General features: G+C 48.4%; 1 protein-coding gene across 1 annotated transcript in view; it reads right to left on the minus strand.

Moving 5' to 3' along the window:
- The window catches only part of mgme1 (mitochondrial genome maintenance exonuclease 1), a 59,050-nt gene that overhangs the window by 22,210 nt on the left and 9,325 nt on the right, over positions 1 to 27,515 (minus strand). Inside the window, 3 exon segments of the mRNA XM_072504033.1 lie at positions 4,287 to 4,441; positions 4,443 to 4,501; positions 5,838 to 6,440. Of these exon segments, the coding sequence (XP_072360134.1) occupies positions 4,287 to 4,441; positions 4,443 to 4,501; positions 5,838 to 6,396 (773 nt within the window). The 5' untranslated portion in view covers positions 6,397 to 6,440.

Consider the following 27,515-nt stretch of genomic DNA (forward strand, 5'->3'; position numbering starts at 1 on the left):
ACCCGGCAAGGAGAGTGGCAGCATATCCCACCTTTTAAACACCTCCTCGTCAAGTTGAGCTTGTGTAGGGCCCCCCAGCTCCTGGCCACCTGGATCCCCAGATACCAAAACTCTCCCCCCCCCCCCCCCCCCCAAAACCTGGTGTTCCTCCTCCTCCTCCCCCCCCCCAGACCAACCCCCTCCAGTTCCTGGACTCCCTTAGAGCCAAAGCCAAAGGCTCAATTGCCAATGCAAACAGCAAGGGGGATAGGGGGCACCCCCGCCTCGTCCCCCCGGTACAGCCGAAAGTATTCCGACCTCCTCCGATTCGTGGCCACACTTGCCACCGGGGCTTCGTAAAGTAGCCTAACCCAACTAATGAACCCCTCCCCGAACCCAAACCTCCTCAACACTGCCCAAAGGTACCCCCACTCCACCCTATCGAAGGCCCTTCTCCGCGTCCATCGCCGCCACAATCTCCGCCTCCCCCTCCACTGGAGGCATCATGATTACATTAAGGAGCCTCCGCACATTGGTATTCAGCTGCCTTCCCTGAACAAAACCCGCCTGGTCCCTCGTGAATCACCCCCGGGACACAGTCCTCAATTCTGGTAGCCAACACCTTCGCGAACTGCTTCGAGTCCACGTTGAGGAGAGAGATTGGCCTATACGACCCACACTGTAATGGGTCCCTTGTCCCGCTTCAAGATCAGCGCCCTGGACATCGTCAGGGTAAGCCCCCCCCCCCCCCCCATTGAAAGTCCTCACTAATATAGGGCCCAGCTGGCCCATGTACTTCCGGTAAAATTCCATCCGTAACCCATCTGGCCCCGGTGCCTTCCCTGCCTGCATACTCCCCAGCCCCTTAGTCAGCTCCTCCAGCCCTACAGTGCCCCAAGCCCAGCCACCTGCTCCTCCTCCACCCTCGGGAACCTCAGTCGATCCAAAAATCGATGCATCCCCCCCCCCCCTCCTCCGTTGGGGGCTCAGGTCTATACAGCCCCTCATAAAAGTCTCTAAACACCCCATTTATTCTCACCGCACTCCACACAGTGTTCCACCCTTTATCCCCAATCTCCCTCGCTGCCTCCCGCTTCCGAAGCTGGCGTGCCAACATCCGGCTAGCCTTCTCCCCGTACTCATACACCGCCCCTTGCGCTTTCCTCCACTGCACCTCTGCCTTCTTGGTGATCAACAGGTCGAACTCAGCCTGGAGGCTTCGTCGCTCCTTGAGTAGTCCCTCCTCGGGGACCTCTGCATACCTCCCATCCATCCTCAAAATCTCCCTCACCAATCTCTCCCTCCTTCTTCTCCTTGTTGGCCCTAGTGGAGATTAGCTCTCCCCTAATCACAGCCTTCAGCGCCTCCCAGACCACCCCCACCTGCACCTCCCCATTATAGTTAGCCTCTAGATAGCTTTCAATGCACCCCCCGGATCCGTCCGCTCACCTCCTCATCCGCCAGCAAGCCCACATCCAGGCGCCACAGCGGGTGCTGGTCCCTCTCCACCCCTAGCTCCAGCTCCACCCAATGCGGGGCATGGTCTGAGATGGCTATGGCCGAATACTCTGTGCCCTCCACCCTCGGAATTAGTGCCCTGCTCATAACGAAGAAGTATATCCGGGAGTAGGCTTTCTGGACGTGGTGAAAAAAAGAAAATTCCCTGGCCCCTGGCCTGACAAATCTCCATGGGTCCACTCCTCCCATCTGGTCCATAAACCCCCTCAGCACCTTGGCCGCCGCCGGCCTCTTACCCGTCCTGGACCTGGAGCGGTCCAATGCTGGATCCAGTATCGTGTTGAAGTCCGCCCCCATTATCAAGCTCCCTGCCTCCAGGTCCGGAATCCGGCATCGTCCCAATTCGAGGCATATACATTCATTAATACCACCGCACCCCTGCAGCTTACCACTCACCATCACATACCTACCTCCATTGTCTGCCACGATGTTCAGCGCCTCAAACGAGACCCGCTTCCCCACCAAAACCACGACCCCTCGATTCTTTGCGTCCAACCCAGAGTGGAAAACCTGCCCTACCCACCCCTTTCTCAGCCCAACCTGATCTGCCACCCTCAAATGAGTCTCCTGGAGCATAATCACATCTGCCTTCAGGTGCGCGAACACACGGGCCCCCTTGACCGGCCCGTTCAGGCCTCTCACATTCCAAGTTATCAGCCGGATCAGGGGGCTCCCCCCCCCCCCCAATTAGCCATCTCCCTTTCTAGGCCAGCCGCGTGCCCGCACCTCCCGCACTCTTGATTCCCCCCAGCGGCAGACCCCTGCCCCGACTCTCTCTCTCCGAGCTCCAGCTCACCTTTGGCCAATGCAGCAGCAACCCAGTTTCCCCCCTCCCCCCACACTGGAGTCTGAGAAAGATTCAGTTCTTACAATGGTGAGGGAGTAACCTTCCCATTTATTATATGACCCAGTTTGAAAGGGGACAGAATCAACTGCACTGCTTTCCTCCTAGCATCAATTTCCTCCAGTGTGGGGGACGAGAACTTTACAAGAATAGTAAATTTGAATTACAAATTTTAGGAAAATATTAAATTCTTGATAGACAGTAGCTGGGAGGCAGAACAGGATCATGGGGTTGATGGATCAGCCGCAGACCATCTCAGACTTACTTGGGCCAGGCTCGAGCTATCAGAGCTGACATGCTTCCCCCACTGGCTGACTTGCGTGTGTGGGGGAGGGGAGGAGCTAATTCGAACATGTGCGTCTCAAATGGGGTCACACTGGAAAATAGTTCAGGGAGCACTGATATTCTGTATTTGCTGTGCACAATACAGTGTGCTCTACACTGGGGAAACCAAATGCAGATTGGACGACTACGCTGCGGAATACAGTCATTCATCTGGAAATGTAACCCTGAGCTTCCAGTCATTTGTCATTTAAATTCGCCATCTTGTTGTCACCCTGACCTCCCCACCCTCAGTCTCATGTTGCTGTGTTCCAATGAAGCTCAATGTAAACTCGAAGAACAGCACCTCACCTTTAGATTAGGCACATTTCAGCCTTCCAGAATCAACCTGGCTTCAAGAATTCAGGAACATTGGGATTTTTTTTCGTGCATTTCATGCCCCCATTTTGATTCCATTTTCTCTACAAGTTTTAGCTTCACTTTTTTTTCTTGCAAAATGGCAACGGTTCGATATTCTGCCCGGCTCTAGGCAGATTCTGTCTCTTTACAGGCCCCAAGACCATTCCCTTTAGCCTTGCACCATCATCTCTTTTGTCATTTAATTTCACCTCTCTACTACAAGACCTTCCTATTTGTTCTTTTTCCTACACTACCCCTTTAATTTGCTTCAAACTTATTCTCTCTACATAGATGCTGCCTGAGGGACTGAGTATTTTCAGTATTTCTGGTTTAAATTAAGTCCATCCCAACAGGACCAGGGCCCTCTTTCTCCAATACTGGTGCCAGTGGCCCATGAATTGCAACCCCTTCTTCCTATACAATCCTTTCAGCCATGTGTTAAATTCTCTGATCTGCTTCACCCTATTGGCACATGGCTCAGTTAACAACCCAGATATTACCAATTTCAAAGCTCTGCATTTTGATTTGGACCCTAACTCCTCAAACTCTCACGAGAATATCATTCCTGGTTCTACCTATGCCACTGCTTCCTAAGTGAATCACAACAACTTGATTCTCCTGTCTTAGTCCAAGTTCTTCTCCAGCTGCAAGGAGATGTCCTTAACCCTGACACCAGACTGACAACACATGCTTTGGGATTCTTGGCCTAGGCTGCAGAGAACAGTATTCCCCCCCCCCACCCACCCACCATCACCACTGACTATACTGCTCCTGTGTTCCTTTTCACCAGCACCCCTCTCCACCCGAATGATCTCCTGCAGCATGGTGTTATGGTCAGTTTTCCCATCCACTCTGCAATCCTTGTTCTCAATCATACAGGTAGTGATTGAGGTTCCTCTATCATTACCTCTTGGATCCCTATAGCTAGCTGTCTTAGTCACACGCATGATCTTTAAATAACTCTAAAGTTCTACTTAACTAAGAGGTGTGATTGCCTCCAAGAACAAGATGTACAGACAGCTCTGCTCCTTCCCTGATGCTCTGCAAAATTTACAGTTTGCACTCCAGCTCAACAACTCTGAGCCAAAGTTCCTCGCCCTGTAGACACTTAGCAGAGGTATGATTGTCAAGAGATTGCAATGCTCTCCACCAACTTCTACAGGATGCTGTTATGATACAACCTGCACTGCCATGTCTATCTATTTATTTTGTTACCATAGAGCCTGCAATGTAAACATTAGATGACAGGAATGTCAGATCTTACCGATATTCTGCAACGCAGTCTACTAGTCCCATATATTGTAATGGCAGATGACTCACAACACTCTCCAAGGCTCGAGTTCCTTTAACGTCTGCTAAGATGTCCTGCACACTGTGCAAGTACCCTGCAATTTCTTCATCGTCAGTTTTTGGAATTTTGTGTTGAGAGAAGACTCTCTTCCAAAGCAGTATGGAAAAGCTTTCCTCGATTGAGAATATCTGGGGAAATAGAGCGTGTAATATCACCAGTAGAAGGGTCACAGAAATAGACGGTGCATTTAAATTTTGCTCTGGTCACTAGGATGGCAGAATTTTCTGAACCACCTGATAAGTGACTTTGCAGGAACTTTCCATGTGAAGTTAGGGGAAATCCAAATAGTCTGTGGGCTGTTGTCAACACTTAAATGGCTGGCATAAAGTAGCATAAAACAACAACCTGGAACTAACTGAGAAAGGTAGGTGACATACAAGAGTGAGCGGGGTGGGACACGAGGAAAAGGAAGAGGAAGACAATGGGAGGGAATGAAGAAAAAAAAGAAGCGATTTAAAGACTGATCAGAAATATCATAATTTTTATAAGGACTACCTAGTTAGTTGGTCTCCAGATAGTCAATACAATGTTAATATTAAACAAACTGCCTGCTTCTGGGGAAAGAACTAAGATAACAACAGCCTGAATGGAGAAGCACAAGTGAAGTTGATTTTTCCATGTTCTGCAATTTTCATTTCAACCATTTAATATGTTGATGCTTGTTAATAGCGTGGGCGATGTTGGCACAACCACAATTATTGTCCATTCATACTTTCCCTGAACTGCCAGTCCTCGAGTTGATGATGCTTCTACTGCAACATGATTAGGTGGAGAATTTCAAGACGGGTGAACAGCAAGGCAAGTAGTATGGGTATGGATTAACTTTAAAAGGTTGACAGTATCTTTGGAGAGGAGGGGCTAAACATCATTCTGATCAGAATAATGATCTCAAAACCAAAGGAGACAAAGCCAATCACATTGACAGAATGATGAGGAAAAGCTATTCTTCAGTATATAGGAAAATTTTAAACAATTATGGTTTAGAACGGCATTAGGTTTGGCTTCAGGACTACATTTCTAGTATTTTCACCTGGCCAACAGCAATCTCCATTAAATAATTACAGGATAAACATAGAGAAGGGATTTCCATTTGTGGCGCAGTCCAAAACTAAAGGCCGTAAGGATAAGATGGTCACTAATAAATCCAACAAATAATTTAGGAGAAACCTTTTTAACCTAGAGAGTGCTGAGAATATGGAACTCACTAATACAAAGAGTAGTTGAAGCAAATTGTATCGGTGTCATTAAAGGGAAACTAAATCAGCATGTGTTGGAGAAAGGAATAGAAGGATAGGCAGATAGAGTTACATGAAGTAGGATGAGAGAAAGCTCGTGCTGAACATAATGCCAGCAGATGAGCTGAGCAGAATGTTCCTATGTTGTAAATATTATGTAAACAAATCAATTCAGAGTTGTCCCTTAATCCCAGGTTTCCTTATTTTCAGCATCACAGAGAGCACTTACTTTTAGTGTACTCCTTGAAGCCATCTTGGCCAAGCTCAGTTATCATTCTCCGTTTCCACCGCTCTAAGTAAAATGCTTGTTCCAAACTCATGGTCAACTGCAGGATGCGAGTCACACTGGACAAGTTAGTCTTTGAGCAATTCCTCTTTGACAGTATCTGCAACGGTAACTTGAGCACGGAGCCTGGCTCATGTTCAGCAATCTGACATTCTGAGTTCAGGAACGGAGCCAGATTTTGAGGGCTTTCAGGTTCTGGCTCATCATTGGCTGGTTTTGATCGGCGGACTGGTCCGTATAAGAGGCTATCCTCTCCAAGCAGAGTCTCAGGGGTCTGGGGGCTAACCTTTGTCGAGACAACAGAGCGGACCAAGGAGGCATATTTCTTAGGGTCTACTTGCTCGTACTTACTTAGACCCTTTCCTTGACAACGAAGAGGTGGGAAGGTAGACAAATTGTGACACTGGAAGACCAGCTCTTTCCGCACAGCGCCCCAGTGTTGCTTGAAAGAGTTCTCAAGTACTTTGCACATTGCAGCGTTCGGTACAATAAAGTAATTCATTCCCCAACTCGATTCATGGAGGCACGAGTCAGATTATCCTCATTCTGCAAAAGAATACAGGATTAACATTTACCCCTCTCTGCCTGAAACTTTCCCCACAAATGCAAACCTACCATTCGGGAGTTATTTGCTACATTTCTCTAGTCTGTCTCCTTAGTAGGCTGCAAGCAGTTTTATAAAAGAGAAAGGAGAAATCAAATCAATATGTTACTGCTGCATTATCACCCAGAGTTTAATATAGAGGTATAATGAAATAATAACTTACATTTATAGTGTGTTTCACAGCCTCCAGACTGCTCAAGCCACATCACATGACAACACGTCTCCAGCTAAGTTAAACTAAAACTTAGATATTGAGGATTCAGGTGATATACAAATCATTTAACACTGACGTGTGCAGTAAATAATACCTTCAGCAAACGCAATGATCCATTTAAACTTTACGGCATCGACTGAACCCTCAATTACATTTTGTCCGTAAAGATTTCTACTTAATGCAATGGCAATTCTGCAAAGGAACGATAATTAGTGAATTGAAAATTGATTTTACCGTGCAGCATTAATTTTGGTGCGCTGAGGACCCGGGTTCAATCCTGGGTCACTGTCTGTGTAGAGTTTGCACATTCTCCCTGTGTCTGCATGGGTTGCACCCCCACAACCCAAAGATGTGCAGGTTAGGTGGATTGGCCACGCTAAATTGTCCCTTAATTGGAAAAAAATAATTGGGTACTCTAAATTTATTTTAAAAAAAACATTAAATTTGGTTGCAGTTTGTTTAATTGGTTTTTAAAAAATATATATATTTTATTCAAGATTTTTGGCCAAACATAACAGTACGTAGTGTTTCTTTTATACAACAATAAAGCAATATAAATAACAGTGGCCAGTTTTAAACAAATAAATAAATAATACATAAACAAAAACAAAACTGAATGGCAACTGCCATGTCCAAAATAAATACTCTCCAAAAATACAACCCAACAATCCAATATACAATTACCTATAGCAAATACCTATACATATTATACATATACAATAACATCTCTCTGAGAGTCCGTTCGATTCCTCCCCCCCACCCTGGGTTGCTGCTGTGGTCTACTTCTTTTCCATTCCCTCTATCTTTCTGTGAGGTGATCAACGAACGGTTGCCACCACCTGGTGAACCCCTGAGCCGAACCCCTCAACACAAACTTAATCCGTTCTAACTTTATAAACCCTGCCATGTCGTTTATCCAGGTCTCCACACCCGGGGGTTTGGCTTTCTTCCACATTAACAATATCCTGCGCCGGGCTACTAGGGACGCAAAGGCCAACACGCCAGCCTCGCTCGCCTCCTGCACTCCCAGCTCTTCTGCAACCCCAAATATAGCCAACCCCCAGCTTGGTTCGACCCGGACCCCCACCACCTTCGAAAGCACCTTTGCCACCCCCACCCAGAACCCCTGTAGTGCCGGGCATGACCAGAACATGTGGGTGTGATTCGCTGGGCCTCTCGAGCATCTCGCACACCTATCCTCTACCCCTAAAAATTTACTAAGCCGTGCTCCAGTCATATGCGCCCTGTGTAACACCTTAAATTGTATCAGGCTTAGCCTGGCACACGAGGACGATGAGTTTACCCTACGTAGAGCATCAGCCCACAGCCCCTCCTCAATCTCCTCCCCCAGTTCTTCTTCCCATTTCCCTTTCAACTCATCTACCATGATCTCCCCCTCGTCCCTCATTTCCCTGTATATGTCCGACACCTTACCATCCCCCACCCATGTCTCTGAGGTCACTCTATCCTGCACCTCCTGCGTCAGGAGCTGCGGGAATTCCCTCACCTGTTGCCTCGCAAAAGCCCTCAATTGCATGTACCGAAATGCATTCCCTTGGGGCAACCCATATTTTTCCGTCAGCGCTCCCAGACTCGCAACCGTCCCATCTACAAACAGATCTCTCAGTTGTACTACCCCAGCTCTTTGCCATGCTCCAAATCCCCCATCCATTCTCCCCGGAACGAACCTATGATTGTTTCTTATCGGGGACGGCACCGAAGCTCCCGTCCTTCCCCTATGCCGTCTCCACTGCCCCCAAATTTTCAATGTAGCCACCACCACCGGGCTTGTGGTGTATTTCTTTGGTGAGAACGGCAACGGTGCCGTCACCATTGCTTGTAGGCTAGTCCCCCTGCAGGACGCCCTCTCCAATCTCTTCCACGCCGCTCCCTCCCCTTCTCCCATCCACTTACACACCATTGAAACATTGGCGGCCCAGTAGTACTCACTTAGGCTCGGTAGTGCCAGCCCCGCCCCGTCCCTACTACGCTGCAAGAATCCCCTCCTCACTCTCGGGGTCTTCCCAGCCCACACAAAACTCATAATACTCTTCTCGATTCTTTTGAAAAAAGCCTTCGTGATCACCACCGGGAGGCACTGAAACACAAATGAATCTCGGGAGGACCACCATTTTAACCGCCTGCACCCTACCTGCCAATGACAGGGACACCGTGTCCCATCTCTTAAAGTCCTCCTCCATCTGTTCCACCAACCATGTTAAATTAAGCCTGTGTAATGTACCCCAATTCTTGGCTATCTGGATCCCAAGTACCGGAAGTCCCTTGTTACCTTCCTCAATGGTAAATCCTCTATCTCTCTGCTCTGCTCACCTGGATGCACGACAAACAACTCACTTTTCCCCATGTTCAGTTTACACCCTGAAAAATCCCCAAACTCTCCAAGTATCCGCATTATCTCTGGCATCCCCTCCGCCGGGTCCGCCACATATAGCAACAAATCATCCGCTTACAGAGATACCCAGTGTTCTTATCTCCCCCCCCCCCCCCCCCCCCGCCCGAGTACTCCCCTCCACTTCCTGGAACCCCTCAATGCTATGGCCAGGGGTTCAATTGCCAGTGCAAACAATAACGGGGACAGAGGACATCCGTGCCTCGTCCCTCTATGGAGCCGAAAATAGTCAGACCCCCGTCCATTTGTGACCACGCTCGCCATCGGGGCCCTATACAGCAACTGTACCCACCTGATATACCAATCCCCAAAACCAAATCTCCTCAGCACCTCCCACAAATAATCCCACTCCACTCTATCAAATGCTTTCTCGGCATCCACCGCCACCACTATCTCCGCTTCCCCCTCTGGTGGGGGCATCATCATTACCCCTAGCAGCCTCCGTATATTTGTATTCAGCTGTCTCCTCTTCACAAACCCAGTTTGGTCCTCATGAACCACCCCGGGACACAATCCTCTATCCACATTGCCATTACCTTGGCCAGAATCTTAGCGTCCACATTCAGGAGGGAAATGGGCCTGTAGGACCTGCATTGCAGGGAGTCTTTTTCCTTCTTTAGGAGGAGCGATATCGTTGCCTCTGACATAGTCGGGGGCAGCTGCCCCCTTTCCCTCGCCTCATTAAAGGTTCTCATCAGTAGCGAGGCCAGCAAGTCCACATATTTCCTCTAGAATTCAACTGGGAATCAGTCTGGTCCCGGGGCCTTCCCCACCTGCATGCTCCCTTTCACCACTTCCTCCGTCTCAATCTGTGCTCCCAGTCCCACCCTCTCCTGCTCCTCCACCTTAGGGAATTCCAGCTGATCCAGAAAGCACATCATTCTCTCCTTCCCATCCGGGGGCTGAGCTTCATACAATCTTTCATAAAATGCCTTGAACACTCCATTCACTCTCTCCACTCCCCGCTCCATCTCTCCCTCCTCATCTCTCACCCCCCCTATCTCCCTCGCTGCTCCCCTTTTCCTCAGTTGGTGGGCCAGCAACCTGCTCGCCTTCTCCCCATATTCGTACTGTACACCCTGTGCCTTCCTCCATTGTGCCTCTGCATTACCCGTAGTCAACAAGTCAAATTCTACATGTAGCCTTTGCCTTTCCCTGTACAGTCCCTCCTACGGTGCCTCCGCATATTGTCTGTCCACCCTCAGAAGTTCTTTCAACAACCGCTCCCTTTCCCTACCCTCCTGCTTTCCTTTATGTGCCCTAATAGATATCAGCTCCCCTCTAACCACTGCCTTCAGCGCCTCCCAGACCACTCCCACCTGGACCTCCCCATTATCATTGAGTTCCAAGTACCTTTCAATACACCCCCTCACCCTTAAACACACCCCCTCATCTGCCAATAATCCCATGTCCATTCTCCAGGGTGGACGCTGTTCTTTTTCCTTCCCTATCTCCAGGTCCACCCAATGTGGAGCGTGATCCGAAATAGCTATAGCCGTGTACTCCGTCCCCGTCACCTTTGGGATCAGTGCCCTTCCCAGAACAAAAAAGTCTATCCGTGAATAAACTTTGTGGACATAGGAGAAAAACGAAAACTCCTTACTCCTAGGTCTACTAAATCTCCAGGGGTCTACTCCTCCCATCTGCTCCATAAAGTCCTTAAGCACCCTAGCTGCAGCCGGCCTCCTTCCGGTCCTGGACCTCGATCTGTCCAGCCCTGGGTCCAGCACCGTATTAAAATCTCCACCCATTACCAACTTCCCCACTTCTCGGTCCGGGATTCGTCCTAACATATGCCTCAAAGTTGGCATCATCCCAGTTCGGGGCATACACGTTCACTAATACCACTGCCTCCCCTTGCAATTTGCCACTCACCATCACGTATCTATATCTATCCCCACTATAGTCTTTGCCTCAAACATTACCCGCTTCCCCACTAGTATGGCCACCCCCCTGTGTTTTGCGTCTAGCCCCGAATGAAACACCTGCCCCACCCATCCTTTGCGTAGTCTGACCTGGTCTATCAGCTTCAGATGCGTCTCCTGAAGCATAACCACATCTGCCTTAAGTTTCTTTAGGTGTGCGAGTACCCGTGCCCTCTTAATCGGCCCGTTCAGCCCTCTCACATTCCACGTGATCAACCGGGTCGGGGGGCTCTTTACCTACCCCCCCCCCCCCCCCCCCCTTGACGACTAGCCATCTCCTTTTTCAATCCAGCTCCTCACCCGGTTCCCACGTAGCCGTATCTCCCCCAAGCGGCGCCCCCCCCCCCCCTTCTCCCCAGCAGCAGCAACCCAGTTAAACCCCCCCCCCCCCCGCCCCGCCCCGGCTAGATCCCAAACTAGCGTAATTGCACCCCCATGTTGCTCCCAGAAGTCAGCAAACTCTGGCCGACCTCGGCTCCCCCCCCCCCCCCCCCGCCCCGTGACCTCAGCTCACACTGTGCGAGGCCCCCTCCTTCCTGCTTCCCTGTTCCCGCCGTGATTACCATAGCACGGGAACAAAGCCCACGCTTCCCTTTGGCCCCAATGGCCGGCGCCCTCAGCTACTCATCCTCCCTCCCCCCCGACATGGGGAAGAGAGAAAAGTTACAGGGTCGCAGGATTAACAACTTGGGAAGACATCTCTTCCCTCTTTTCCCCCCTTCATCCCACATATTCACCCCCCCACTTTGTCCCAAACGTTCTTTTCCTGGCCCGCTCACTCCAGTTTCTCCTCGACAATAAATGTCCACGCCTCATCTGCCGTTTCGAAGTAGTGGTGTTTCCCTTGATGTGTGACCCACAGTCTTGCCGGTTGCAGCATTCCAAATTTAATCTTCCGTTTGTGCAGCACTGCCTTGGCCCGATTAAAGCTTGCCCTCCTTCTCGCCACCTCCGCACTCCAATCTTGATATACGCGGATCACCGCGTCTCCCACCTACTGCTCCGAATTTTCTTTGTCCATCTGAGGACCATCTCTCTGTCCTTATAATCGGAGAAATCTCACCACTATGGCTCGAGGAATTTCTCCAGCCCTCGGTCTTCGCACCATAACTCGATAGGCTCCCTCCACCTCCAGCGGACCCGTCGGGGCCTCCGATCCCATTAACGAGTGCAGCATCGTGCTCACATATGCCCCGACGTCCGCCCCTTCTACACCTTCGGGAAGACCACGAATCCTTAAATTCTTCCTCCTCGCATTATTCTCCAGCACCTCCAGCCTTTCCACACACCTTTTGTGTTGTGCCTCGTGCATCTGTCTTCACCACCAGGCCCTGTATGTCGTCCTCATTCTCAGCAGCCTTTGCCTTCACGACCCGAAGCTCCTGTTCCTGGGTCTTTTGCTCCTCCTTTAGCCCCTCAATCGCTTGTAACATCGGGGCCAACAGCTCCTTCTTCATCTCCTTTTTGAGTTCTTCCACGCAACGCCGCAGGAACTCTTGTTGGTCAGGGCCCCATATTAAACTGCCTCCTTCCGATGCCATCTTGCTTTGTGCCTGCCTTCCTGGCCGCTGCTCTAGAGGATCCACCGCAATCCGGCCACTTTCCTCCCTTTTTTCCATCCGTGTCCAGGGGGGATTCCCTTCTGGATCACAGCACAGTGTTTTTTGCCGTTAAAATTGTCGTTGGGGCTCCTATCAAGAGCCCAAAAGTCCGTTCCACCGGGAGCTGCTGAAACGTGCAACCTAGCTGGTCATCGCCACACCCAGAAGTCCAGTTTGTTTAATTGTTAATATCAGTATTTAAAACAGCACATCTGATTGGAAGGATCCCGTTCAACAGGTGATGCGCAACGAGTTGACATGCGCTCACCATCTTTAGCTGAAGAAATTATAAGGGCAATCTGGATTTGTTAGGGGCCTTTACTCACACACACAAGCTTCAAGGGAGTGAGGAATCCCAGAATTTTCAGAAGGTTATCCCCAGGACAATAGCTGCTTTCTGAAAGCGAGGTTAATGTTGTGTTGGGGTTGAGTCACTTAAGAGGTGAGCAGGTGATTTTATAATAAATGTCATCAATCATATTATCAACTGCATGTCTTTTTAGAACATAAGGCACCTTATCATTCTCAGAGGGCAGCCAATTTTGGATGATTCTTACTATTCAACCCATTAGAAGTAGTCAGCTCTGTAAATACATTTTACACTTTAGAAGCCAAAACATTTAAACAGCTCACAAAACATCAGCCGTTTATTGAGCCAGCAGCTGCATTTCTCTAATTGAGTTACAAACATAAAAAAATATGTTTCACAACAGAGTACCCACTTTCTTTTCCAATTAAGGGGCACTTTAGCAAGGCCAATCCACCTACCCTGCACATCTTTAGGGTTCTGGGGGGTGAGACCCACGCAGACACGGGAAGAATGTGTAAACTCCACACGGACAGTGACCCGGGGCTGGGATCGAACCTGGGTCCTCAGTGCCGTGAGGCAGATGTGCTAACCACTGCACAACCATGCTGCCCAGTAAATTAAAATTCTAAACACAATTCGTTAAGGGGTAAGGTTCAAGACCTGCACACAATATATGACATCCACATGGTTACTGGCCATTGTACTTTCAAGCCCCATCAAGCACTACATTGATCTGAAGAATAAAGCAGCTTAAAAGCAACGTTAAGAGGTGACATGTCTGTAGTGTTTATGCAGATTGTGATTAACTTGATTCCACACAGACCAAACAAACAAAGTAAACAAAATTGTTTCAAAGAAATAAAACAGTGAAAATAATGAAGAAAGGCAATGTAATTCAAGCACAATATCTCTGACCTCAGCACTCTTGATACCCCATGCATTTCCACAAGTAGATTAAGGAATGATATAACTGAGATGTTGACAGGATAAATATAAACTATTTCCTCTGGTCGTGGACATCAAACCAAAGGGCATAACATTAAAATTAGCACAAGGCCATTCAGCAGTGGTGCCACACAAATGCAAGTCAGAATCTGAACTCTTTCCCCAAACAAGGATTAGGTCAACTGAAAATTTCAAACCGAGAGTGATAGAATTATGAAATGTAACAGTATTGAAAGGTTTTGAAACCAAGGCAGGTAAGTTAGAATTAAAATATAGATCCAGACATGGTCAAATGAATGGGGGAACGAGGCTGAGTCAAATCAAGGCTGCTGTTATACTCATGCTTTGCAGTGCAAATCACTGGTTAAGCAGCTCATGATTGGGGCCTGTTTCTCTCTTTCTACCCCAAAGTCACCAGTGGAAATTAGTGTACTTGAATCGCAACCCCAGGTTCCATCAATTATCTCAGCACAAGTTACAGCAGGGGGATGAACCTGGGACTGAAATCACATTATACATGTACATATCACAGCATGGTCAGTAAAGGCACCAGGTATAAATCCTTGTTGGAACAATTCCAAAGGTTTTAAAAAATATATATTTTTTGAAAACTTGAGTACCCAATTATTTTTTTTTCCCAATTAAGGGCCAATGAAGCGTAGCCAATCCACCTAACCAGCACATCTTTGGGTCGTGGGGGTGAAACCCATGCAGACACGGCGAGAATGTGCAAACTCCACACGGAGAGTGACCCAGGGCCGGGATTTGAACCCGGGTCCTCAGCGCTGTTGTCCCAGTGCTAACCACTGCGCCACCATGCTGCCCTACAATTCCAACGGTAGGCGAGAACATTGTACATGCACACCATTGTGACTTGGTACAATAATCGTCGTTCCTTCACTGTCCTGGATCGAAACCTGAAATCTTTACTCCCTCCCGAACAGCAATACACAGCGGTTCAAGGCAGGACTCAGCACGACCTGCTCCTGGGCAATTAGAAATGGGCTACTGACACAAACATTCTGTGAACGAATTAAGAAGGAATGTTTCAACTATAATCTTTGAAAATTCTCTTGATTCCAAGTTTGTTTAGCTTGAAAAATTGAACCAGCCACTCTGCTGGTTAAGAAAGGTGAGAGGGGTAAACCAAGGAATTATAGACCAGTTATCCTAACCCCTGTTGTGATAGGGTGACTGAACACCTTGAAATTGTTCAGCTGGTCAGACAGCCTGAATGGATTAGTAAATCATTCCTTACTATGATTGAAGTTTCTGAAGAGATTACCAAGTAGAGGACAGGACAATGTCTATGTATAGTATTTATATGGCGGTTACTAAAGTAGAGTTGATGTGGAGCGTAGTTCCTTCATCGGGTGATTTGATCGGATTCGGAAATTTACTGAACGGAAGGAGACAGAGTCAAGATAGCAGGCAGATATTCTAATCAGCAAGATCTGACTAGTGATGCTCTCAAGGACTTGTTTTGGGCCTCAACTATCCAATATATTTATTAATGACTTAAAATGATGGCACAGAAAAATAAGCAGCATTTTAAGAAGTGAAAATGGAAGCATAAAATTACAAAAAGATATAGGTCAATTAAGTGAATAGGCAAAATTGTAGCAAATGGAATTTGATGCAGGCAAAGGTGAGATTTTTACTTTGGGCCTAAAAGAAGGATGGAACAGGGTACTTTCTAAATTATAAAAAACTGCAAGTCATGGAGCTCCAAAGAAACTTGGGGGTGCAAGTACATAGATTGAAATATCATGAACAGGTATAGAAAATAATCAGAAGGAATGCTGGCCTTTATGTCTACAAGAGCTTAATACAACAACCAGCTTTTATAGAGTGCATTTAACAGAATAAAGCATTCCAACACACTTCATAAAAGCATTAGAACACAAAAAAATGACGCCAAGCCACATAAGGAAAACTCAAAATGATCTTTTAGATATATATTAAGGACCTATTTGGGGCTTGGGTAAACAGGCCATTATTTCAAAGTCTGGAGATGACTTGAAACTCAAAAATGTAGTAAACAATGAAGAAAAGAAAGCCATGATCATATTGAATGATGGTGCAGGCTCGAAGGGCCGAATGGCCGACTCCTGCACATTTTTTCTATGTTTCTACATTTAACAGATTTCAGGAGAACATACTGTTGAAATAAACAGTGACATCCTGGTTTATGAAGAGACATGAAATCCTAAAGCAAGAAAATGTTAAACATTTATAAAACACGAGTGAGGTCTCAACTGCAGGACTGTGCTTAATTCTGGGCACCAGACGTTTGGAAGGACTTAGAGTGGGTGCAGAGCCGATAGGGTGAGGGAATTTGGTTAAGCACAGAAACTAGCGAAGAGGAGGTTGTTTTGTTTAGAGCAGAGAAGGCTAAGGGGAGATTTGATAGAGGTGTTCAAAATTAGTAAATAAGGAGGAACTGTTTCCAATGACTGAAGGATCAGTGATCAGAGAGCACAAATTTAATGCGACATGCGGAAACTTCTATTTAAAATACTTTTAAAAATTTTGAGTACCCAATTATTGTTGTCCAATTAAGGAGCAATTTAATGTGGCCAATCCATCTACTCTGCACATCTTTGGGTTGTAGGGGTGTAGCCACCTGGGTTGGCCACTTCCCGACTTAAAATGGAGATCCGCAAGGACGATAGGGAAATTCAGCCAACACAGGCAAAAACTAGCAGGTGCAAAGTCTCCTGTGTATTAGACTTTGCAAAAACCCAGACAGCTCTGAAACCAGCAGCCATCTGCATATTAATGAGCGATCCCCGGGAACAATTGAAACATTTAAGGTGAATAAGGCCAAGCCAGACTCCTCGGCGCCAGCAGGAGTCAAGACAAAGGAAGGCCAACGGACACTTAGGGACCGCCCAGCGATCAGGGAACAACTCCAGTATTGGAGAAATCGATTCAAGTGATCGGAACGTAGTCCAATCACTTGGAACCAGATACGGGGTCCGCCCCGAATGGCACAAAGCCCCTGGGGACTATAAAGTAGAGCCCCCAAGTTCAAATCGGTCTTCTTGGCAGGGTCACTCAGCAGCACGAACCAACCCTTGACAGTGACCTGCCTAGCTGCCGCAACAACCAAGTAAGTCCCCAGTCAATGCACGCTACGAGATAGGCGCTCCTAGCTACCAGTCCATACCAGCTTTTGAACCCTGCAGACTCAGAATCGAACGAAAGGCCATTTGTTCCCCTGACCTGGTGGGCCAGTTCCAAGCTAAGTATAGGCCTTTTAGTGATAGAGATAGCCTAGTAAGTAGAGTTTATGCATGAGTAGTGATTGACTGCGTATAATAAATGTGTTTTGATTTGAATCTTATTAATTGATGTGTCGAGTTATTGATCAGTACTTGAACTTGAACCTTGTGGCGGTATCATAAAGATACCTGGCGACTCTAGAGCAAATGTTATAGAAACAGAGCAAATTAAGTAAAGCTACAACGGGCAACATTTAAGAACCAACCAAAGTTAGCAACAGGGGTGAGACCCACTCAGAACCGGGGAGAATGTGCAAACTCCACACGGACAGTGACCTGGGTCCCAGATTGAACCTGGGTCCTCGGTGCCGTGAGGCAGCAGTGCTAACCACGGCACCACCATGCTGCCCCTTCTATTTTAAATACAGCAAGGTATTGTGTTCTGGAATGCCTGACCTGGAAGGGTAATGGAAGCAGATCCAATAGTAACTTTCAAAAGGAAGTTGAATAAATAAGTGAAGGGACAAATATGCAGAGCAATGGAGAAAGACTATGAGAGTGTGGCTAGTTGGACAGTTCTACCAAAGAAGCACGATGAGCTGAAGGCTTCCTTCTGTGCTTCATCTGTCTCCGATTCTATGCTTACAAGCAGTTTTCTTTCACGTTTCAGGCCAAACACAGCCCTTCAACAACTTCAGTCTGTTTAAAGCTCATGCACAAAGAATTGAAGACAATTCCAACTTTTATATCTAGGATATATTCTGGTCACATGACAAGCAAACCACTCTCCCTGGCGTTCAATTCTCTCCATAATGCCTGAATATTCTCTCCATAATGCCTGAATATTTCGCTCTTGTTCCTTTTAAGTACCAAATACATTGTTCGACATACTCCTTCTCACCTCAGTCACGGACTATTCATTCATTTCACTGTATAAAATGTGCTTTTGGTCTTTTCGGAAATTCTAGAACTGTTTCAATTTTTACTTTTATCCTGCTGCTCTCCGGCCAGCTCGCAGCCGCTCCGCTCTCCGGCCAGCTCGCAGCCGCTCCGCTCTCCGGCCAGCTCGCAGCCGCTCCGCTCTCCGGCCAGCTCGCAGCCGCTCCGCTCTCCGGCCAGCTCGCAGCCGCTCCGCTCTCCGGCCAGCTCGCAGCCGCTCCGCTCTCCGGCCAGCTCGCAGCCGCTCCGCTCTCCGGCCAGCTCGCAGCCGCTCCGCTCTCCGGCCAGCTCGCAGCCGCTCCGCTCTCCGGCCAGCTCGCAGCCGCTCCGCTCTCCGGCCAGCTCGCAGCCGCTCCGCTCTCCGGCCAGCTCGCAGCCGCTCCGCTCTCCGGCCAGCTCGCAGCCGCTCCGCTCTCCGGCCAGCTCGCAGCCGCTCCGCTCTCCGGCCAGCTCGCAGCCGCGCCGCTCTCCGGCCAGCTCGCAGCCGCGCCGCTCTCCGGCCAGCTCGCAGCCGCGCCGCTCTCCGGCCAGCTCGCAGCCGCTCCGCTCTCCGGCCAGCTCGCAGCCGCTCCGCTCTCCGGCCAGCTCGCAGCCGCTCCGCTCTCCAGCCAGCTCGCAGCCGCTCCGCTCTCCGGCCAGCTCGCAGCCGCTCCGCTCTCCGGCCAGCTCGCAGCCGCTCCGCTCTCCGGCCAGCTCGCAGCCGCTCCGCTCAGCTCGCAGCCTCGCTGCTCTCAGCTCGCAGCCTCGCTGCTCTCCGGCCAGCTCGCAGCCTCTCTGCTCTGGTTAGCATTGTTGCTTCACAGCGCCAGGGTCCCAGATTCGACTCCGGCTTGGGTCACTGTCTGTGTGGAGTCTGCATGTTCTCCCTGTGTCTGCGTGGGTTTCCTCTCAAGTCCTGAAAGGTGTGCTGTTAGGTAATTTGGACATTCTGGATTCTCCCTCAGTGTACCCAAACAGGCGCCGAAATGTGGCGACTCGGGGGTTTTCACAGTAACTTCATTGCAGTGTCAATGTAAGCCTACTTGTGACAATAAAGATAATTATTATAACCATTGTCCACATTGATCTTGCTGCACTTGAGGTGCTTCAATACAATTGTGTTACATGTAATATTCATTGCATACATTCAATGTGAGTCAAACAGCCCAAGGGTCTTCTATATAATCTCCCTCCCCTCAGTGCACTGTTGCTGAATGGTATTAGATAGTGACCTTCACCCATTGTGCCTGTGTGGTAGCTGCCCCAAGCTTTAGTGTATCCCTCAGAACAAAATCCTGGGGACTTTGGAATGTACCAGTCTGCAACACTTGGTCAGTGACAACTCCTTGTACTGCGAGACCAACATGTTTTGGGCAGGCCAAAGAGCATCTTTCACCATCTCCAGCAACAGCTGATGTTTGTCTCGGTGTCCCCCCTGGGAACAGCCTGGAGAGCACAGAGTCACAGATCTGCTCAGGATCAACTCAGCAAAAACCACCGCATCTTTCTCAAGACCTTCTTTGCAAAGACCCATTGAATCGGATCAAGGGCCTTATTTTACTACCAAGGTGATCCAGAGCTTCATGACGATGTTAGGTGTTGACCAGAAATTCCACATAGTTTACCACCAGTGGTATTGTAGAAAGGAAGAGCCGAACTCTCAAGGAAAACTGTCCACCAAACAAATTTTACTCGGCACCAAGCATTGCCTATAATCAGGAACATAGTCTAGCTGGCTTTTAAATTAGACCAAGGCAGGCCAGCAGCACGGTTCAAGTCCCGTACCAACCTCCCCGAACAGGCACCGGAATGTGGTGACTAGGGGCTTTTCACAGTAACTTCATTTGAAGCCTACTTGTGACAATAAGCGATTTTCATTCATTCATTCATTGTCTCTAGCTGTACGGGATACACCCCTTTTTCACTAATGACTGGGAGGGAAATGAAAGGTACAGAGGTCTTCTAGGAATAAACCTATCGAGATCCGAGGTGGAAGCAATGGCACATGAAAAGGTGGTCAGGAACTTATTGGACAATTTAAAGGCAATTAAAATGACACCAGCCCATGAACAAGAGAAACAGAAAAAGACCAGTCAGGCCTACTTTGATGGAAAAGTGAATCTATGTGACTTGGGTGTGGGAAAACAAATCATGCTGCGGGTACAACAGACAGGAACTTTCCTTCCCCCAAATACACTGGTCCCTATTCTCTATGATAATCTATAGCATAGTGAGCAAGGCAACCACCTCAGTCTTGCTGTATTCCGACCATTTTCACCGTTTTTGTTTTAACTTGTCTTCTCTTTTACTCTTTTCAAGCTGCACTTTGGATCTTTATTAAAAAATCAAGGTGAGAGCAATGAGCTACAGGGGTGTGTGGACTTTATTTCACTAAATTATGAATCATTTTACCTCACTTTACTTACAAGTGAAACAAGTGGAATGCCCCATGTTGGACAAAATGGTAAAGACAATATTAAATACTTATGGCATTTTTTGAATGGGATAAACAGCTTTCTGTCCTTGCCTCTTATCGACCTAGTTGCAAATAATTCACTATTAGTCAGTCCAGTACTAATTTTATCACAATGAAATTACAGGCAGGATTCTCTGTTCGGGGGACGATGTTCTTCGCCGGAGATGAATCGCTTGTTTCATGCTGGCACTGGGAGCGGTGCACCATAGCGATTCAACGATCCTTACCATGCAAATTTATGCATGGTGGGGATCGCAAGGGTATGCGTTGCGAATCTCGCTATTGGGCCACCACTTTCAGCGGGTGGCCCGAAAGCAATGTCTGCCGTTTCCTCGTCACAATGCAAATCCTGCTGACCAACCCCACCTCACGATAAGTAGTGACCCTCCCTTACCGTGGGAATTACTTGGTAACACCTCCCCCCCCCAAACACACAGGACGCACTCATGAGGGTGACCCCACCCTGAACCCGACCCCCCACTAGAGATCAATCCAGAGACCCCCAAAAACAGAACGACCCCCGTATCCGACAACCCCCACAACACGTATCCGAGAAACCCCCTCCCCACCCCCCACACGTATCAGAAAACCCCCTCCAAATATCAGAGAACCCCTCGTAGTAGCCGAAGGAACAGACTTCATGGGACGCATGGTAGGCTGGATATCAACAAAGTTTATTTACACCATACACGATAACCACAAATACTACAACTCCTCACCCCGAAGGGGCACCCTCCCCAACCTGCACCCAGGCCGGGGTATACTGTGAAGGTCTTTCCAGTCAGGGGGGTGGCTCCACCACCTCAATTCCTGGAGGAGTTCATATTCCATGGTGTAGATGGGGAATCGGCTACAATATCGTGCTTGGCCCCCGGGAGAGTCATAACATCCCCCACCCCCATAACAGAGAAGCCCCGTTCATATCAAGGACCCAGTATCCACCCCCTAGCAGGGAACTCCATATATCGGAAAACTCCATAGTAGAGAATCCCCCATCATCAGTTACCCCTGACTGGAAGCTAAAGAGCAATCCAGACAGAACTAGTGAAAAAAAAAATCACTGCTTTCTCACCTGTGCCAAAGCCAAAGCAGGGTCTGGCGGGGTGGGCAAGGGTTATTACAATCCCAGCACCCAACTGTGGCTAGGATTCTGGACCGAAACCCTGATATTTGTAAGACTGTTCAGAAAGAATACTTCATTCCAGGAGTGATTGCAGGAAGAAATAGGGATTTTTTTTTTTGGAAAATCTTTTTATTGGCTTTTCTCATATTTATAAACAGTTGTTACTTATATACATTACATTTTTCTTGGCCACGCCAATTATCTTTATTTTACAGAGAGGTTTGTTTTGTCCTTCATTTGACTAACTGTACGTACATTTTGCTGCCCTCTGGATCGGTCTATGATATTCCCCTCCCCCCCCCCCCCCAAAATTGGTTTCAGCACCTTCCTCTTCTCTTGTGGTTTCCCCATCTTTCTGCCCCCACCACGGTTGCTCAGTCCTTTGGTTCTTCATCTTTTTTTTTCCCTGGCTTACTCCTCGGTGCTGGCCTCGAACAGGCCGACGAACTGCCCCCAAGTATCCAGGAAGCCTTCCTCGGACCCTCAGATGGCGTACTTAATCTTCTCCTGGTGGAGTAATTCCGAAAGGTCAGCGAGCCAGTCTGCAGCTTTTGGTGGTGCTGCCGATCACCAGCCGAGCAGGATTCTCCGGCGTGCGATTAGGGAAGAGAAAGCAAGGGCGTTGGCCCCCTTCCCCATGTGTAACTCTGGCTGCTCCGATACCCCAAAGATTGCCACTATTGGGTATGGCTTCACCCTCACCCCCACAACTTTGGACATTGCCTCAGAGAAGGCTGTCCAGAACCCAGCAAGCTTGGGGCAACCCAAAACGTGTGTGTGTTTGGCCGGGCCACTTTGGCACCGTTCACATTTGTCCTCTACCTCCGGGAAGAACCTGCTCATTCGGGTTCTGGTCAGGATTGCTGTGTGCTGCACTTTGAGCTGCATTAGGCTTAGCCTTGCGCAGGAGGTGGAGCTCATCCTGCTCAGTGCTTCGCTCCAGAGTCCCAATCCTACCTCTGTCCCCAGTTCGGCCTCCCATTTTTGTCTGGTCCCGTCCAGTGGTGTTCGGGCTCTGTCCAGTAGCTATCCGTATATTTTCCCACATAGCTCCCCCCCCCTCCCTTCTCGTTGCCTGTGCCTATCGGGTCCTCTAGTAGTGTGCTTTCTGGGGCCCCAGGGTACCCCACTGTCGCTTTTCGGAGGAAGTGTTTTATTTGAAGGGGTCTCAATTCCTGTCCTCTCGCTAGTTTCCACTTCCTCGTCAGTTCATCCAGTGTCGCCAGTCTGCACCCTATGTAGAAGTGCCCGACCGTCAGTGTGTCCCCGTCCCAACTCCATCTTTTGAAGGTGGTATCTAGCATGGCTGAGGGGAATCTGTGATTGCCTCAGATGGGGGCCAAAAGGACATTTTGGTTATCCCAAAGTGCTGTCTCAACTGGGTCCAAGTTCTCAGCGTGGCCACTACCACTGGGCTCGTTGTGTACCTTGTTGAGGAGGATGGGAGTGCTGCTGTGGCCAGGGCCCAGAGGATCGTTCCTTTACAGGATACCTCCTCCATTTGTACCCAATCTGTGTCGGGTTCTTATACCCAACCCCTCACTTTTTCTGCCATTGCTGCCCAGTGGTAGTATTGTAGATTCGGTAGAGCCAAGCTCCCTCTGACTTTCCCTCTTTGCAATGTCGGTTTGGAAATTCTCGGGTTCTTGCCCCCCCACACAAACGCCATGATTAGCCGGTCTATGTTTTGGAAAAAGGCCTTGGAGATGAAGATCGAGATGGATCTAAACAGAAAGAGGAACCTTGGCAGTACATTAATCTTTATCGTCTGCACTCTTCCCGCCAGGGAGAGTGGGAGTGAGCCCCACCGTTGAAGGTCCTTTCTTACTTCCTCCACCAGGCTGGTCAGGTTCCACTTGTTGATCTGTGTCCAGTCTCTGGCTATTTGGATCCCCAGGTAACGGAATCTGTTCTGGGCCGTTTTGAACGGGAGCCCCTTCAGCTCTGTCCCTCCCCCTTTTGGGTTCACTGGGAATGTCTCGCTTTTGCCCAGGTTAAGTTTGTAGCCCGAGAAGGTTCCAAACTCTTTCAGTATTTGCAGTATTGACGTCAGTCCCTCCTGTGGCTTCAAGACATAGAGGAGCAGGTCATCTGCATAGAGTGAGACTCTGTGCTCTCTGTCTCCTCTCCGGGTTCGCTTCCAGCTTTGTGCATCTCGCAGGGCTATCGCCAGGGGTTCGATCGCTAGGGGATTTGGTACTTTAACTCAAAACTTTATTATTAACACAATATTAAACTCTTTAACATTACACTTGAAAATAGCTTCAATTACTCCTTAAACAATACTACTCAATACAGTGAATACAATGCCCTTAATTATCACTATTCCCAATTATTCAACAAGAAAGAAAAAACATACAGCTCTCAATTCATCCTACATCCCAGCAGCACAGAGTAATACTAGTTTTCAGGAACAGATTTGGCTGCCGTTAGAACCCCTGCGGACTCTGGCTGGATATCTTCAAAAAGCTGTATCAACTGGCTCGTTTCAGCTTCCTCTTGTCCTCAGATAAGTCGGCACCACTTTGCATACTGTTAGTTTTTTAAAAAACTATCCGACTGTGAGAGCAAAGGACCTTACTTGTGGACTCAGTGTTAAGCCAGATCAGAACTCAACTCAACTCCAGGCCTTTCTCAAAATGTCTGAACACCTTAGCTCCACCCAGCAATGATCTCATCTACCCAAGCTGAAAACAAAGTAACTCCCCAAGATGAAAAAGCAAACTCCCTAGGGACAACCCATAGTGAAACAACAGCGCATTGGCCAAGGCTTTTACGACGGTCCATTACACCTCTGGCTCCTAAATGCTTTCTGCACTTGCAAAACAAGATTATTTTTTAAAACATGACTACTGCAATCAAACACATCTAATCCAGGCCTTTTTTTAAAATTTAGAGTACCCAATTCATTTTTCAAATTTCATAGAATTTACAGTGCAGAAGGAGGCCATTCGGCCCATCGAGTCTGCACCAGCTCTTGGAAAGAGCACCCTACCCCAAGGTCAACACCGCCACCCTATCCCCATGACCCAGTAACCCCACCCAACACGAAGGGCAATTTTGGAGACTAAGGGCAATTTATCATGGCCAATCCACCTAACCTGCACATCTTTGGACTGTGGGAGGAAACCGGAGCACCCGGAGGAAACCCACGCACACACGGGGAGGATGTGCAGACTCCGCACAAACTGTGACCCAAGCCGGAATCAAACCTGGGACCCTGGAGCTGTGAAGCAATTGTGCTATCCACAAGGCTACCGTGCTGCCCACGGTTATTAATATTAAGGGGCAATTTAGCATGGCCAATCCACCTAACCTGCACATCTTTGGGTTGTGGGGGCGAAATCCATGCAGACAAGGGGAGAATATGCTAACTCCACACGGATAGTGACCCAGAGTCGGGATCGAACCTGGGACCTCGGCGCCTTGGGGCAGCAGTGCTAACCACTGCACCACCGTTTTGCCCTAACCCAGGCTTTTAACCATTAAATTGACAAATGTTTATAATCCAATGTTTCTAAAACTCTGCATTCGTCACAAGGGTGGGAAATACTTATACAAATCCATGCCCATGTGAATCCTGGCCCAGAGGGCTGGAGAATCATGGAGGTGTGGAGAATCTGGTGCACAGCACATAATAGGATGCAAATTGGTCATTTTGACCTATATGCATCCTCCCGCAGGTGCAGGGCACATACCTTGATGACGCTGTCAGCAGGGGACCAGAGCATCGGAAACCGTTTGGCACCGTTGTTTTTCGCTGACGCTGCATTCGCCACTGCATCAGGAACTCTGCTATCAGCGACGGAGAATCCAGCCCCATGTTGAATGTTAAGCACTTTGGTCAAGGGGTTAGTTATCTAATATCAGCAGCTCTTAAAGGGATATGGTCTGCGATGTAATCTTTGGTCATAGCTTGCATTTTTGAGACACGCCTTAATTGAAAATGGAAATTGAGAAAGGGAAATTGAAAGGAAAACCAAAATTGAAACCAAGATTGGAAACCAAACCTTCTGAGAAGACAGAAACTTGGATGAAATCAAAGAAAAGGACACCGAGCAATCAGAGGTGAGATGCTCGGGAGCCTAGTGGTGCAGTGCTGGAGGCGGAAAAAGATGGAGGCCAGATTCAGAAACTGAGAATGAGCAAAGATGTAGTTGCTCCAGCTGTCATTTGGTCAGTGCTACCATTCAGACCCCCATAAGCACCGTTGAGAAGGTTCTGCAGACAAGTAACATTTTTGGTGAAGTCTGTCTGCGAATCTTGGGATCAGTTGTGTGCTATCAGCTGGGGATCAGGCTAAATCCTAGAAGAGGAGATGTAATTCTTTATGCGGAAGACAGAGTTTTGAAGAATTATGTCACTTGAGATTGATGACATATATGCTGGGTACCTTCTATTTAATGTGCAATTTATAGTTTATAATTGACTGTAATTTGCCTGTTAATTCACAGTTAGGTTTTGCTGATTCTGGGTTTCAGAATATAATATTAAGTGTCTAATTTACTCCTGCAAAATACTCTTGTCTAAACTGTGGAATCTTGTGGCTTCATTCTTTCTTCAAATAGGTGGGATTTCAGATTTCTTATCCAATTATTTATCGAATCAGCTTTCAATATCTTTTTAGGTAGAGCTCCGAGATCCTAATAAATCTCCTCGTGAAAGAATTCTCATCTCCTCTCTGGAGTCTGGCAAATTATATTGAATCAATGACCTCTGGTCCACCTGCCAGAGGATCTTTTCCCTCTATCTAATTCTATTAAAGGCTCTCATTTTCATAAAAACCTCCATTAGGTCACCTTTTCTTAACCTTCTCTGTTACAAGAACAGTGCTACCTTTTCCAACCTCTTCTTACGACAGGAGACTCTCATCCTTTTAAAGATCATTTTAAAGATCCTCTGCACTCGGGACTTCCGGTGACGGCGGGCGGGAGGTAGCCGCATATTGGACGGCTCCCGTTCGGGAACGGCATTTTCGGGGTTTAACGCCCCGTCCCAGGAGCAACGAAGGTGGCAAAAGCAGGGAGAAGACACAGTGAAGGGAAATGTCGGAAAGAAGTAAAAAAACAGCAGTGAAAAAAGCTGCTGAAAGTCCGTCGGGGAGTGGAAAGGCCACTGCGGGGACGGCAAGGAAAGTGGAGGCTGGGGCACCAGGGGAGGCCGCATTGCCCACGGCTGAAGAAATTACTACGGTGATGGCCGTGGAACTCGAAAGGCAGTTCAGAAAACACATGGAGGCGATGAGGAAGGAGATGAGGGCAGTATTGAAAGTGCTGGTGGAGGAGGCAAGGGCGGCGGTATTGAGCGCAGTGGCGGAGGTGCGGGAGCAAGGTGAGGCACTGAAGGAAGTGGAAGAGACATTATCGCAGCACAAGTGATCAACTTACCTCGATGGGGAAGGAGATGCGGAAAGTGATAGAGATCAACAAGGGACTGCAAGCCAAAATGGACGACTTGGAAAACAGATCCAGGCGACAGAATCTGAGGATTGTGGACAGAATCCGAAGGAGTGGAAGGCCCGAGGCCGACTGAGTATTTTGCCGCGATGTTGGCGAAGCTATTGGGGGAGGGGGAATGATCCCTCCCGATATGAACTGGATCTGGCTCATCAGTCATGGAGGCCTGTGCCAAAGGAGAGTGAGCCGCCAAGAGTAGTAACTGTGTTTCCGTAGGTACAGTGAGAAAGAGAAGGTCCTGTGTTGGGCAAAGCAGAAGCAGGTGGTGCAGTGGGCTGGAGCACGCATATATCAGGACTATACGGTGGAGCTGGCGAGGAGGCGGGCAGCCTTCAGCCGGGTGAAGAAGACACTGTACATCAGTAAGGTGCAGTGCGGCACAGTATACTCAGCTAAGTTGAGGGTGACCTAC

Source organism: Scyliorhinus torazame, chromosome 1, assembly GCF_047496885.1.
Source record: "Scyliorhinus torazame isolate Kashiwa2021f chromosome 1, sScyTor2.1, whole genome shotgun sequence".
In the NCBI taxonomy this organism is placed as follows: Eukaryota; Metazoa; Chordata; class Chondrichthyes; order Carcharhiniformes; family Scyliorhinidae; genus Scyliorhinus; species Scyliorhinus torazame.